The 13,955-nt window shown below is 52.0% G+C and overlaps 1 protein-coding gene across 4 annotated transcripts; it reads left to right on the top strand.

Moving 5' to 3' along the window:
* The first annotated feature begins 802 nt into the window (after window positions 1-802).
* On the top strand, window positions 803-13,955 carry CCN5 (cellular communication network factor 5). 4 transcript variants are annotated; one of them, XM_037982742.2, is made up of 5 exons: window positions 803-851; window positions 1,279-1,363; window positions 5,813-6,029; window positions 10,876-11,130; window positions 13,231-13,955. In XM_037982742.2, the coding sequence occupies exons 2-5, from the start codon at window positions 1,304-1,306 to the stop codon at window positions 13,449-13,451; spliced, it is 753 nt and encodes a 250-aa protein (XP_037838670.1). In that variant the 5' UTR covers window positions 803-851; window positions 1,279-1,303; the 3' UTR covers window positions 13,452-13,955. The 4 variants fall into 4 exon arrangements, with proteins under 4 accessions (XP_037838670.1, XP_008014606.3, XP_072862460.1 ...); XM_008016415.3 differs by having other exon boundaries at window positions 818-1,120; XM_073006359.1 differs by lacking the exon at window positions 803-851 and adding an exon at window positions 871-889.

Below are 13,955 nucleotides of genomic sequence, written 5' to 3'. Positions count from 1 at the left end.
TCACCGATTACCCATTCTGGAACCTCTGCTGTCCAGCTAGATCACTTTGAGGTTTGGACTACTACTGGTGGAGGTAACGGAGGCCCAGACAGCCCTTGACATCACCTCTTTTATCTTTGCCAAATTCTACAAACAAAGCCCATGTCTTTTCATCCCCTGCCCTCATGGCTGGGACATCGTTGATGTCCCCAAATCTTGGTGGTGTGAACTTGTGTGTCTCACCCTTCACAGACATCACCATGTCCCATTGCACAGAAGACTCTGCTCATACCAGGCACTTTGGCTCCCAGAATAAGCAGGCTATCATGCTATGTCCGACATCTAGGCGTTGGTACGTGCTGTTCCCTTGGCCTGGAACATTCTGCCCTTTCTCACCCTCTCTTTTCTTGGCTTTCTGAAATGGCACCTCCATCAGAAAGCGTCCCTCACTCTTGGTCTGAGCAAAAGACCTTGCCTGGTATTCCTGAACTTCCACCTGCTTTCCCTCTGTTTTCTCCCTCTCTGGGCTTAGTCCTCAGGTCAGTGTTGTGCCTTCAGCTCCTGCAGAGGTGACTTCAGGGGTGGCTGAATGAAACCAAATGGATTTGGCTCGACCCCCTCATCTAGCAGTGCCCAGCAAGCACCGGCACACAGTAGGTCCAGCCTGCCCGGACTCGCCCACCACGGGCCCCCTTCCAGAGCTGGGAGGCAGGCCAAGGGAGGTCCCTTATTGCCAAGAGCAAACAGGCCGCCCAGGGAAGTTTTGCTCTGGGTCACACCCGCCTCTGGGTGGCTGCCAATCTGCCTGCCAGAAACCGCAGGCTGGGCCGCGGCTACCCAGAGTCAGGGCCACGGAGCTTAGGAGACCTTGGGTCAGCTCTGCAAAGGGGGTGTTTACAGAATGCTTCCGGTATCTGCAGCACCACTGGGGTTCGGACAGGGGTCTGGGATAGGGCTTCACAACTACAGCAGGGCTAGGACCCTCTTGGGATGGGAGGAGATAGGGAGGCCCCTGCAAGCTGTCACAGGCTCTTGGTGCTGGCACTGGCTCGGGCTTTCACACACACACACACACGCACACACACACACACACGCACACGGACAGGCACCCCCTTGGTGGCCTTCACAGTTTCACCTTCAGGTAAATGGGCTCATCCTTTGGGCCATGAGGATGGGAAGCGAAGCAAGGAATGAAAAAGCTTGTGTGTGTGTGTGTGTGTGTGTGTGTGTGCGCCTGTGTGTGCCTGGGAGTGACCTCACAGCTGCCGGAACATAAAGACTCACAGGTCCGCCTCCCAGGCTCAAAGCTGGCTCTGCGGGGGACATGAGAGGCACACTGAAGACCCACCTTCTGGCCTTCTCCCTCCTCTGCCTCCTCTCAAAGGTAAGGAGGCCCGGGCCCTTGAATGCACTGCTGATTACTTGGGTGTGGAGGGGATGGGGATGTAAAAATCACAGCCAAGGACCCCCTTGGCAGAATTCCTCCAGGGCCCCACATTGGGCACAGTCTGGCCACCATGCCTAAGCAGGGCTTCTCTCCCTGGCACTCAGAGCTGCCTCCGGCCAGCCCTGCTCTGTGACCTCAGACACATGCCTTGCCTTCTCTGGGCCTCAGCATCTTCCCAGGTGAAGGGTATACAGTTTGTGAGGCCTCTGTGAAGGCCATTCATGATCATTCATCAAACTTACCAGGCAAATTAAAGAGGACTTTAATGTACCTTCATTATGAATGGGGGTACTCAAGACATGACATGCTTGGCCTAACTCTGAGCCAGAATTTGGATGGATACCTAGCTGATTGGAAGGTTTATTCTGCAAGGGCATCAATGCCGTTGGACTCTTAGGCAGTGAGTGACCCGCCTGCCCTAGCTAGAGGGAGACAGGAGACACCTCTGTGGAGTAATGGCCTTCTCCCCAAATGCTGCATGGGACATTCACCAAAGAGCTTATGGGACATCTACCTCGTCTAACATGCACAACAACCCCATAAGGAATTTTCAGTTAAGTGAGGCTCAGAAAGGGTAAGCAACTTGCAACCCCAGTTTTCAGTCAAGTGAGGCTCAGAAAGGGTAAGCAACTTGCTTAAAGTCACACAGCAAAAAAAGGTCAGAGCAATAGAGAAGGGCCATGGCGGAGTCCAGAACAGACATAGATGTAGGGGGAGAGGCACTCCAGTCTGTGCCTCCCCAAGCCCAAACTGGACCAAGGCAACAGCTGCTAAGCCTTGTCATCCCCTCGGCAAATGCTGAGTTCTCAGAACCATGGAATCGGCCCCACGACAAGCCACGATCTCACTGTATTTTCACGCTTCTTTGAGAAGCATGGGCAGGAGCTTCTCTCCCTCAGGCCCCAAGTCTTGGTGCCCGGGAAGGCTGAGAACCACACTGGCATCCTGCCCTGCTGTTTGTTCTTCCAAAGGGGATGGGTAGGACATGATGCCAATGTGGGTGGCTTGGGTAGTTGGAATAGGGCACTTGGGGCTCTAGGAGGGAGAAGGGGTCCAGGATTATGACAGAACAAAGTAAAGCTGTCCTAGACTTGCCATTAGGGTGAGACTTACAGGGCCATTCTTCCCTGGTCCTAGGAAGCAGGGACTGCACAGAAACAGAGGGACTTAGTCACCACGACATGGAAAGTCACAGCAACCCTCACAGGGAGAACTCTGAGTCCTCCAGGCTGGCCGTTGGCTCCGGGGCTCCCGGCTGTGGACCGGGACAGGAGGCAGACACCTGGACACAAGCAAAACCACATCCATCAAGGACTGTCCAGGACCTCATTTAATCTCCACCATCACTCAGAAACAGGTGTTCTCTACTCCGCTTTACAGAGGAGAAAACTGAGCTTCACCTCCACCTTCCAAAGCCGTTCGTCCACGTGTTTGGTCACGTAGCAAGTCAGTGGCAGAACTTGAATCTCAACTCTTGCCCAAAAAATTCCATGCCCAGTGCTCCTGCCCCAGATATCATAAGCCTTGCCCCCTCCCCAACCCCCAGATATCACAGCAAGGCCCTGGGGAAACTGAGGCACAATGGGACAACTTGAGTTTGGGCCTTGGATGTCAACCTGAACTTGGATGTCAATCCTGATTCTGTCTCTTACTGGCTGTGTTACTACACGCTTTGAGCTCCAGTTTTCTCATCTTTAAAATGGGCGTAACGATGGCACCTCACATTGGAGGGGTAAATGAGACAATGGCACTTGGCACATGACATACATATGGTATCACGTGGGATAATTGTACACTAGAATAGCTGATGTCATTAATAGCCTCTCCTGGGTATTGGGGCCTACAGAGTCCTGCCCCCTGACAAACATGGCCAGTAGAGGGGTCCACAGTGGGAGCCTGGGTGCACAGTTGCTGGTCTATTTCCTGGCACTCCTGTTTTCAGGTGGGAGGGACCTGAGAGTCACTCCTCACAGTCTTCCCTCCATTGCCCACAAGCCAAGGCAGCTGAACCTCTGACTTAGAAGGGAACCCAAAAGCCCAGACTGTTTCTATGTGAATCACTTGTGGATTTATGAAAATGCAGATTCAGGGCGGGCGTGGTGGCTCATGCCTGTAATCCCAGCACTTTGGGAGGCCAAGGTGGGCGGATCACGAGGTCAGGAGTTTGAGACCAGCCTGGCCAGCATGGTGAAACCCCGTCTGTACTAAAAATACAAAAAATTAGCTGAGTGTGGTGGCGGGCGCCTGTAATCCCAGCTACTCCGGAGGCTGAGGCAGAAGAATTGCTTGAACCTGGGAGGCGAAGGTTGCAGTGAGCCAAGATCGTGCCACTGCACTCCAGCCTGGGTGACAAAGCAAGACTCCATCTCAAAAAAAAAAAAAAAAAAAAAAAAAGGAAAAGAAAAAAAAGAAAATGCAGATTCAGATTTGTTATATAAAAATCCGGCTTTGGATTTATAGAGGGGCTCCAGACGCTGCCTCTCTAACAAGCTCCCAGGTGATGCTGCTGCTGCTGGTTCAGACCACACCCTGAGGGGCGAGGTCAGGCCATCGTCTCTAGAATCTGAACAGCCTGCATCGATGTGACCCGCTCCCTTATGAGGCAGCCAGACACCTAGCTCCATGCGTTCATCTGCTACTCAGTGCTGTCTTAGTGGGGGCTGTGATCGCCTCCTACTTTGTGGCCCCCACCAGAGGCCGGTCAGCCAGTTTGCAATGGCTCCTAGTGGCCAGTGTGGGAGTTGCCAGGAACTGAAAGCAGGTTTGCAGGATTGTGGGTGGGGGAGCACTGGGCGGGGCAGGGGGTAAGGCAGGGCAAAGGGGTCATTGCCTGCTTTGGGGCTGCACAGGAGATATAAGGTCATTAGCCCCATCAGTGTAAACTGCAAGTCTCCCTTCCTCTAGATAAAACCCTCATCCCCTAAGGAACCTAGTAGACTCAAACTTGGCCCCCCACAGATTGGGCCACTGGAAGCATCTTGAATTATGCTTCCTTCTTAGTCCCCACCTTCAAATGGATGGACAGGGAGCCCACGGCACCTGCTGTATGTTGTGGTTGTTTTTCTGATGTGGGTGGTGAGGGGCAGGCAGGTCACATGGGCTGATACCCTGACCCTGTCACTGGGGAGTGGGTCCCTGGCTTACGGACACAGTCTACCCCCACCCCGTGACCCTGAGTCCTCACTTGGGAAGCAGGACCTGGGACGCTCCCAGCCCTGAATCGAACACACTGACTTGTGGCAAGTCCCTGTCCCTCTCTGGAGCTCCGTTTCCCCATCTGTACCTGGCAGGGGGAGGAGGTTAGACTGGGGCAGAGGTGCTGAAAACCTAGCTGAGCTGCAGAAGCCACTGGACAGCTTGTTAAAAATAACGATTCCAGGTCCCAGAGTCAGGGACTTCTGATTTCGTAAGCCGCAGAGTGGGTGGGGGGTCTGTACTTTCCCGTCTCCTGGCTGATGTGGTGCGCATCCAGAGCTGGGAAGCTTGCTGGATGAATCAAAAGGCCAAAAACATCCACGATACGGTTCGATGTATTCATCCTAAGATAAGCAGCCATATGCTGGAAAATGTACCAGCCCCTGCCGTTTTCATCCTTGGCTTGTTGCTTTTGCCTTTCTGTAAGCTCCCAGAGGGCAGGGGCTGAGCCCTCTGCCGTCATTAACAACAATGATCATCAAAGCTAAGTGCACTGAGCGCCTACTGCATGCCAGGCCCTGTGCTGAGGGTTTGCTGTGCAACATTTCACGTACTCCTCAGAGTGATCCTCTGAGTTAGATACTTCGAGGAAACTGAGGCTCAGAGAGCTTAAGTAACTTCCTCAAGGTCACTCAGCTAATAAGGGGCAGAATTAGAACTGGAAGTCTAACCAGGTGCAGTGGCTCATGCCTGTAATCCCAGCACTTTGGGAGGCCGAGGCAGGTGGATTGCCCGAGCTCAGGATTTCAAGACTAGCCTGGGTAACATGGTGAAACCAGATCTCTACTAAAAATACAAAAATTGCTGGGCGTGGTGGTGGGTGCGTGTAGTCCCAGCCACTTGAGAGGCTGAGGCATAAGAGTCGCTTGAACCCAGGAGATGGAGGTTGCAGTGAGGCTGGGATTGTGCCACTGCACTCCAGCCTGGGCGACAGAGCAAGACTCTTGACTCCAAAAATAAAAATAAAAAGTAAAGAACTGGAACTCTAGCCCAGAGTCCTTGCCCGTAACCACATGCCATACTGCCTCTTAGGGCATGTTGTGGGACTACTGGCCTTCGAGGCCAGGTCTGCATGGCTCTGAGGCTAAGGTGTGGACCCCACACTGCCCAGCCTGGCAGAGGTGGCCGGTTGTGAGGGTCTCACTGCCCACCTTGAAAGCCCATGGCTGAGTGAAGTCTCTGTCTCTTCAGGTGTGTACCCAGCTGTGCCCGACACCATGTACCTGCCCCTGGCCACCTCCCCGATGCCCACTGGGAGTAGCCCTGGTGCTGGATGGCTGTGGCTGCTGCCGGGTATGTGCACGGCGGCTGGGGGAGCCCTGCGACCAACTCCACGTCTGCGACGCCAGCCAGGGCCTGGTCTGCCAGCCCGGGGCAGGACCCGGTGGCCGGGGGGCCCTGTGCCTCTGTAAGCAGGTTTGCAGGACTGAGGGGGGGAGTGTGTGAGCGGGAGGTCAAGGCTGTGGTGTTCTGAATCAAAGTGCAGTTCTCCTCTATCTCCTTGGAGGCTCACTTCAGGTACCCCACCCATTCCAGCTGAACTTGGTGGCCCAAAGCCCATTCCGTACTCCCTCCTCTCCCTTCTTGGCCCCTGCTTAAATCATCTTACTACCCCAGTAACCTTCCCCCATCCCTACCTGTCCAAATCATTGCCAACTTTCAAAGCCAGGTTCAAACAGCTTCTCCCCTGAGAAGCCCTCCCAGATTCTTCAAACCGGATGCCACCATAACCTTCTCAGGATCCTTACAACACTTTGAGGAAAATAAAAGTGCAACCTCTTATTTAGGCATAATATGTGTCCAGAACTGTGCTAAGCACTTACTACACACGTCACATCATCCTCACAATAACCCTACGATGGGAAGTACTTTCAGACCCATTTTATGAATGAGGAAACTGAGGTTCACCAGCATTAAGGGACATACTTCATGTCACACGGCATGGGACCGGATCCAACAGGCTCTAAGGAACATTTCATTCTATCTTCTGTCAGAGTGGGGGCCCTCGGAGCACTGCTGGCATCCTGGGTTTGCTATGTACTCACCAGTCACCCGAGCAGGTGACTTTCCTCACCACTCTTCTAGGCCTTGGTGTTCTCTGATGCTTTGGGGCAGGCTTTGCAAGCTGACTCTAGTGACTTGGTGCCAGAGAATTCGTTGTCTTGGGAGGGCTGTCCTGTGCATGGTAAGACTTCTAGCAGCATCCCTGAACTCCACCCACTGTATACCAGGAGCACTCCCCGTCCCCCACGTCATGACAGTCTGTCTTCAGACAGTGCCAAATTTCCCCAGGGGGCAAAATCTCCAGTCGGGAACCATCACTTTAGAGAAATGCAAAGAGGCAAGAGATTGTTCTTCTTCTCTCTTTTTTAATAATAAGCCTTGTGGAACAATTTACCTCTTTCATTCATGTGCATGTCACACTTTTATAAAAATAAGAACGAGAGAGAGAGAGAGAGAAGCTCATGAATTATTGACAATTAATCTATTTATAGGAAAAGCATTGTCAAAAAACAACAGGCCAGGCACAGTGGCTCATGCCTATAATCCTATCACTTTGGGAGACTGAGGTGGGAGGACCACTTGAGCCCAGGAGTTCTAGGCCAGCCTTGGCAACATACTGAGATCCTATCTCTGCAAAAAAAAAAAAAAAATTAGCCAGGTGTGGTGGCACGTGCCTGTAGCTACTTGAGAGGCTGAGGCGAGAGGCTCGCTTGAGCCTGGGCGACAGACCAAACCCTATCTCAAAAAAAAAAAAAAAAAGTAATAACTCCATGTGAAATGCTTTATTTACAAATATTGTAAGGATAAGGAGGGTGATTTGTTACACAGACTGAGGGATGATTGCTTTTGAAAATGTATCTGAAGAACAATTGAGATAAATACCACTTTGCTTACAAAGCTGTTATTTACATTTGCCGTGACACGTGTAAACAGCACCCACAGAGTTTATTTTACACTTGCACAAGCCCTTACCATGTGTAAGACACTGAGGGTTTCGCAAATATAAACTCATTTAATCTCACAACCACACGAGGTAGGTACTAATGTCACCCTTCTCTCTCTCTCTCTTTTTTTTTTTTCCTGAGACGGGGTTTCTCTCTTGTTGCCCAGGCTGGAGTGCTGTGGCAAGATCTCCGCTCACCGCAACCTCCGCCTCCCAGGTTCAAGCGATTCTCCTGCCTCAGCCTCCCTAGTAGCTGGGATTACAGGCATGTGCCACCAAGCCCGGCTAATTTTGTATTTTTAGTAGAGACAGGGTTTCTCCATGTTGGTCAGGCTGGTTTCAAACTCCTAACCTCAGGTAATCTGCCCGCCTCGACCTCCCAAAGTGCTGGGATTATAGGTGTGAGCCACTGCGCCTGGCCCACCCTTCTGTTATAAATGGAAAAAAGAGGTATAGAGAAGCTAGGCAACTTGCCCAAGGTCACAAAGCTCATAACTGGCAGAGCTGAGATTTGAACTCAGGGAGCTGACTCCACAAACTCCATTGCTCAACTGCCTGACACGCAGCTGTTGAATAGTACATAGGCTGTGATTGTCGATAAGTGTATTAAGGGATTTTTCGTATTCCATCTTAATTCAGACTTCAAACACCGCAGGCCAAAGCGTACTTGGGTCCCTGGTCCTTCCTGCAACTCCCCACCTTAGTCTGTCAGCATGGTGGGTGCTCATGAGTGCTTAATGATTTAAACTGATTTAAAGTTCACCGGGAACTGGTGAACCCCAAAGAGTCCAGCTAACACATCACAAAGGCTCAGTCTGGGGCTTTGCAGGGAACACGCTGCCAAAAACCTCTCCTATCACTCATTGAACGCCCTTCTGTAAGGGCCAACTCTGAGCTGCGAGATGCGCTACAGATTCACCATCGTGTAACAGCACATCCAATGCCGGGATCCTCATCTCCTGCCCCCCAGATCGGTCTCCCCCGTCTGTTGAAAGCATCTCCATGCTTCTCATGGCTCAGGCTCAAGACCTTGGAGTCATTCTAGATGTCTCTCTCTCTCTTTTTGAGATGGAGTCTCACTGTTTCACCCAGTGTGCAGTGGCATGATCTTGGCTCACTGTAACCCCCACCTCTTGCGTTCAAGCGATTCTCATGCCTCAGCCTCCCAAGTAGCTGAGATTACAGACTCCTGCCACCATGCCCAGCTGATTTTTGTATTTTTAGTAGAGATGGGTTTTTGCCATGTTGGCCAGGCTGGTCTGGAACTCCCCACCTCAAGTGATTCACCCGCCTCAACCTCCCTAAGTGCTGGGATTACAGGCGTGAACCACCACAGCCGGCCTAGACGTCTCTCTTTTCTCACCTCCCACATACCATCCACCAGCAAATTCATCATGGTATTTCCAGCATCCGACACTCCCGTCCCTTCTGTGGCTACCACCCTTGTCTGAGCCCCGTCATCATTGGCCTGGATTTTGCAGTAGCCCCATAATCATCTCCCTCCTTCTCTCCTTGCCCCTGGTCTATTCACAACACAGCAGAGAGCTCCTGGGAAGTCATAAGCCAGATCACCTCCCTCCTCTGCCCCAAGCCTTCTAGTGGCTTCCCATCTCAGAGGAAAAGCCAAAGTCCCCACAGTGGCCTACAAGGCCCCACAGGATCTTGCTCCTGCTTCCTCTCTGACCTCAACTCCTCCTGCTGTCTGCTGCAGTCACATTGGCCCCTTGCTGTTCCTTAAATACCCCAGGCACACTCCTGCCTCAGGGCCTTTGCACTGGCTGTTCCCTCTACCAGCATTATTTCTCAGTGAGGTATTTCCTGCTGGAGGATTAGATGAGCCAGGGGACTTACAGCATTTTGCCCCAAGCCTGGCACATAACAGATGCTATGTGGAAGCATAACCCACTCCCATTTATTGAGCATCTGCTATGTGCCAGGCTTGGGGCAAAATGCTGTAAGTCCCCTAGCTCATCTAATCCCCCAGTAGCCCTGTGAGCCGGGTACCAAGGCTGAGAGAGGGAAAATAACTTGCCCCAGGCCCCACAAGTGGGAGCCAGAGTTGGAACCTGAGCATGTGTGGTTCTGAAACCCCTGTGTGTGTATAGACCTACTGGAAGGTTTTCTCGGAAGATCTGGGAGAACCTGTTTGCTAATGAGTCCTTTCCCCAGACATAGCTCAGTGGTCACCCAGGTCTCACACACACGCTGTTCCCCATCTGCACTTCCTGAGCGGCTCACATGCCTCTCCCGCGCTCTTACTTCATTCTGTCTTGGAGATGATGCCCTCACAGCTGTCCCCCCTCCCCAAGCTCGTAAGTCCCTCGAGGCAGGAACTGTCCTCTTTCTGTCTAGGAGCACAGTGGTTGGCACACAGGAGGGAAACAGTAAATACCTCTGGAATGATAAGGAGTAGGGCTATTTTATCAGTGTCTCTCATGTGCCAAGCCTTATGCCAGCTATTCATTCAAGGGGCATTTCCTGCAGTGCTGTGTGTTACACCTAGGCTCTGAGCCCATCAGAGGGGTGCAGAGATGCACACTGGCAGCCCCAGCCCTCAAGGAGTTCATGTCCAGTGGAGGAAGCGGCAATAACGCCCATATCTTGAGGGCTTCATTGAAAGAGTGTTCCCTGAGCACTTAGGCCATGCCTAGCACTGTGTGCTAGAGGGTATGGACATGTCATCCCATGGAACCTGGAGGTACAGTTACCGAGCTCATCATTGCTGTTGTTCAGGCCACTCAGAGAAGTTAAGTAACTTACTCAAAGACACACAGCCGGCAAGTTAAGCCCTGACATGACAGTGATGACTACAACACAAGTGGACAATGACTTTGTTGCATGAAATCTCAGTGTGCATAGAATACTTAAACGTTATTAATATATAGTAACTATACTGACGATAATAAGCAAGGACATATGGAAGATCTCCTTTATGTTGCGATCATTACACCTGTCATTCCGAGTAGTCTCTACCACCCTGGAAAATAAGTACCATTATATCCCACCTTGCAAATGAGGACACTGAGGCAAGAAGAAGTGAAATCACTTGGCCCAGGTCCACAGCTAAGAAAGGGCAGAGCTGGGGGGTCAGTCCAGTCCTGTCTTCTTGCAATCCCTGTGCCAGGATGCAGGGTGCCCCAGCAGGCTGGTGGAGGGCTGGGGAGAGGTGCATATCCTGGGCTGGAGCCCTGGGCAGGGCTCAGCTACTGTGAGACTGCTGCCTCCTGCAGCAGGATCTGGGCAGCTCTGCAGAGAGGGCTGTGCCGCTTTGCGGGTCACCGATGGGGGTGCGGTTTCTCCTCCGCAGTGGCAGAGGACGATGGCAGCTGTGAGGTGAACGGTCGCCTGTATCAGGAGGGGGAGACCTTCCAGCCCCACTGCAGCATCCGCTGCCGCTGCGAGGACGGCGGCTTCACCTGCGTGCCGCTGTGCAGCGAGGACGTGCGGCTGCCCAGCTGGGACTGCCCCTACCCCAGAAGGGTCGAGGTCCTTGGCAAGTGCTGCCCAGAGTGGGTGTGCGGCCAAGGAGGGGGACTGGGGGCCCAGCCCCTTCCAGCTCAAGGTGAGCGCAGCGCTGGTCCAGGTCAAGGGCAGGACTGCCTGGGGGCGCCAAGGGCCACCTGGGGGGTGAGGTGGGGCGGGGCTTCCTGGGTACCAGGACCCAGAGACACATCAGAAGCTGGGAGGGGCAGAGGCTGAGGAGGGAGATAAGAAAGAGGAGCGGAGGGCCGGGCGCGGTGTTTCGCCTCTGTAATCCCAGCACCTTGGGAGGCCGAGGTGGGAGGATCACGTGAGGTAGGGAGTTCGAAACCAGCCTGGCTAACATGGGGAAAACCCGTCTCTACTAAAAATTCAAAAATTAGCCGAGCATGGTGGCCGGTATCTGTAATCCCAGCTACTTGGGAGGCTGAGGCAGGAGAATCGCTTGAACCCAGGAGGCAGAGGTTGCAGTGAGCCCAGATCAGGGCACTGCACTCCAGCCTGGCCCACAAGCATGAAACTCCGTCTCAAAAAGAAGAAGAAAAGAAAGAGGAGTGGAGGGTCACCAGGCCTCCCACTTTAAAACCGATAAACAAAAAGCCACCGCCTTTGAGATGTGTAATTTAAAACCATAAACAATTAAAAATAAACACTGAGTGACAGAGTGGAGAGAGGAAAGATAATTAGGGTACATGAACCAAATTCTCACATTTCAGAGATATAATAGAGCTAAGCTCTTAGAATATATAATGTTACTGTATTTATAATATATTGATACATATTAATAAAATATTACTAATTTATTATTATTTGGGCTTATTAAAAAAGGAACTCAAAACTGAACCAGGCAAGGTGGCTGCTCTGGAATGTGGGCCGAGGGTAGGCTAGAGATGGAGAATAGACAGTTACCTCCCACCATCCCACTATACATCTTCAATTTTAGAGATTTTTGCTGTTGCTGTGTTGCTTTTTGAAAATTATTATCACATGAATGTGACTTTTTAAAAAAGGCAACTGAAAAGAGGAGGATTGGTTTCATAAATGCTGCTGCCACCCATAAGAGGTAGTCGAGTGTTTTGGGTCAGGTACACGGTGTCTGCACCAGCCCCGCCACCCCCTTTTTGCTGTGTGACTCTGAGAAAGTTGCTTAACTTCTCTGTGTCTCAGTTTCTCCAGCTGTCCAATGGGGACAATAAGAGCATCCACTTCATAGCGTTGTGAGAACTACTTGAGTTTGTTCAAGTCAAGCAGCTGTAGCAGTGCCTGGCACATGGTACTGTATCAGAGGTAGCCGTTATTATCCCTGTGATGGAATATGATATATCCATTTAAATACATAGGAAAATGCGAGTGAGTTTGCCTTACGAATAAAAGCAGGATAAGAAGGTGTATTTCCAACTTAATCTCAACTAAGTGTGTCCCTATGCATGTATACAGGTATATCTACACGTACACATGCATACACAGCCCACACATATGGGCAGAAGTCAGGGTTTCTTAACCTCACCACTAACGACAATCAGGGCAAGTAATTATTTGTTGGGGGGGCTTTCCCGTGCACTGCGGGGTGCTTAGCAGCATCCCTGGCTTCTACTCACCAGACACCAGTAGCATCCCCCCAAATGTGATGACCAAAACTGTCTCCAGATATTGCTGAACCTTTCCTGGGAGGCAAAATTACCCTAGTTGGGGACTACTGGTGTAAGACTAGAAAGAAGGACACCAAAATATTCACAGAGGGAGACTTGGAGCAGAGAAAAAGCTAGACCGTGGTAAACCCGCCATCTGGTTCCTGGCACAAGAATCCTGGAATCTTTAGCATCCTTGCCACCGGGTCAAAGCACTACTCCACACAGGCTGGGCACCCTCTGCCTGTAAAATGCTGTTTATCCAAAGAGATGAGAAAGCTGTAGTTGACTGAGGGGCCATCGTGACCAGCAAACTCTGGTTGCCAAATAACTAATATTTATGGAAATCTTACAAGTACCAGGCGCTGTGCTAGGCACTTCATGGCCATTATTTTATTTGATGCCATCCACTGTTAGGAAATTTACATAAGAAGAAACTGAGATGCAGAAAGGCTGAGCCATTTGACCAAGATTGCTGTGGCCGCTGGTGGGTGGGTTGACTGAGCTGCTGAGCCCTGGCTGCTCAGTGCTAACTCTTGTTTTTTCTCCCCTAGGACCCCAGTTTTCTGGCCTTGTCTCTTCCCTGCCCCCTGGTGTCCCCTGCCCAGAATGGAGCACGGCCTGGGGACCCTGCTCGACCACCTGTGGGCTGGGTATGGCCACCCGGGTGACCAACCAGAACCGCTTCTGCCGACTGGAGACCCAGCGCCGCCTGTGCCTGTCCAGGCCCTGCCCGCCCTCCAGGGGTCGCAGTCCACGGAATAGTGCCTTCTAGAGCAGGGCTGGGAATGGGGACGTGGTGTCCACCATTCCCAGCAAGTGGCCCTGTGCCTGGGCCCTGGGCTGATGGAAGATGGCCCCTGCCCAGGCCTTTGGCTGCAGGCAACACTTTAGCTTGGGTCCACCACGCAGGACATGAATATTAACACCCTGCCCGGTCTGCCTGGACCCCGAGGTACAGTGGAGGTGTAAGACCTAGTCCCCTTTCCTCTAACTCACTGCCTAGGAGGCTGGCCAAGGTGTCCAGGGTCCTCTAGCCCATTCCCTGCCTACACACACCGCTTATATCAAACATGCACACAGGCGAGCTTTCTCTCCAACTTCCCCTGGGCAAGAGATGGGACAAGCGTTCCCTTAATATTGAGGCTTCAGCAGGTGCTGGGCTGGACTGGCCATTTTTCTGGGGGTAGGATGAAGGAAGGCACACAGAGATTCTGGATCTCCTGCTGCCTTTTCTGGAGTTTTGTAAACTCGTTCCTGAATACAAGCCTATGCGTGA

This window comes from Chlorocebus sabaeus, chromosome 2, assembly GCF_047675955.1.
Source record: "Chlorocebus sabaeus isolate Y175 chromosome 2, mChlSab1.0.hap1, whole genome shotgun sequence".
In the NCBI taxonomy this organism is placed as follows: domain Eukaryota; kingdom Metazoa; phylum Chordata; class Mammalia; order Primates; family Cercopithecidae; genus Chlorocebus; species Chlorocebus sabaeus.
This window is presented reverse-complemented; position numbering and strand designations above follow the sequence as displayed.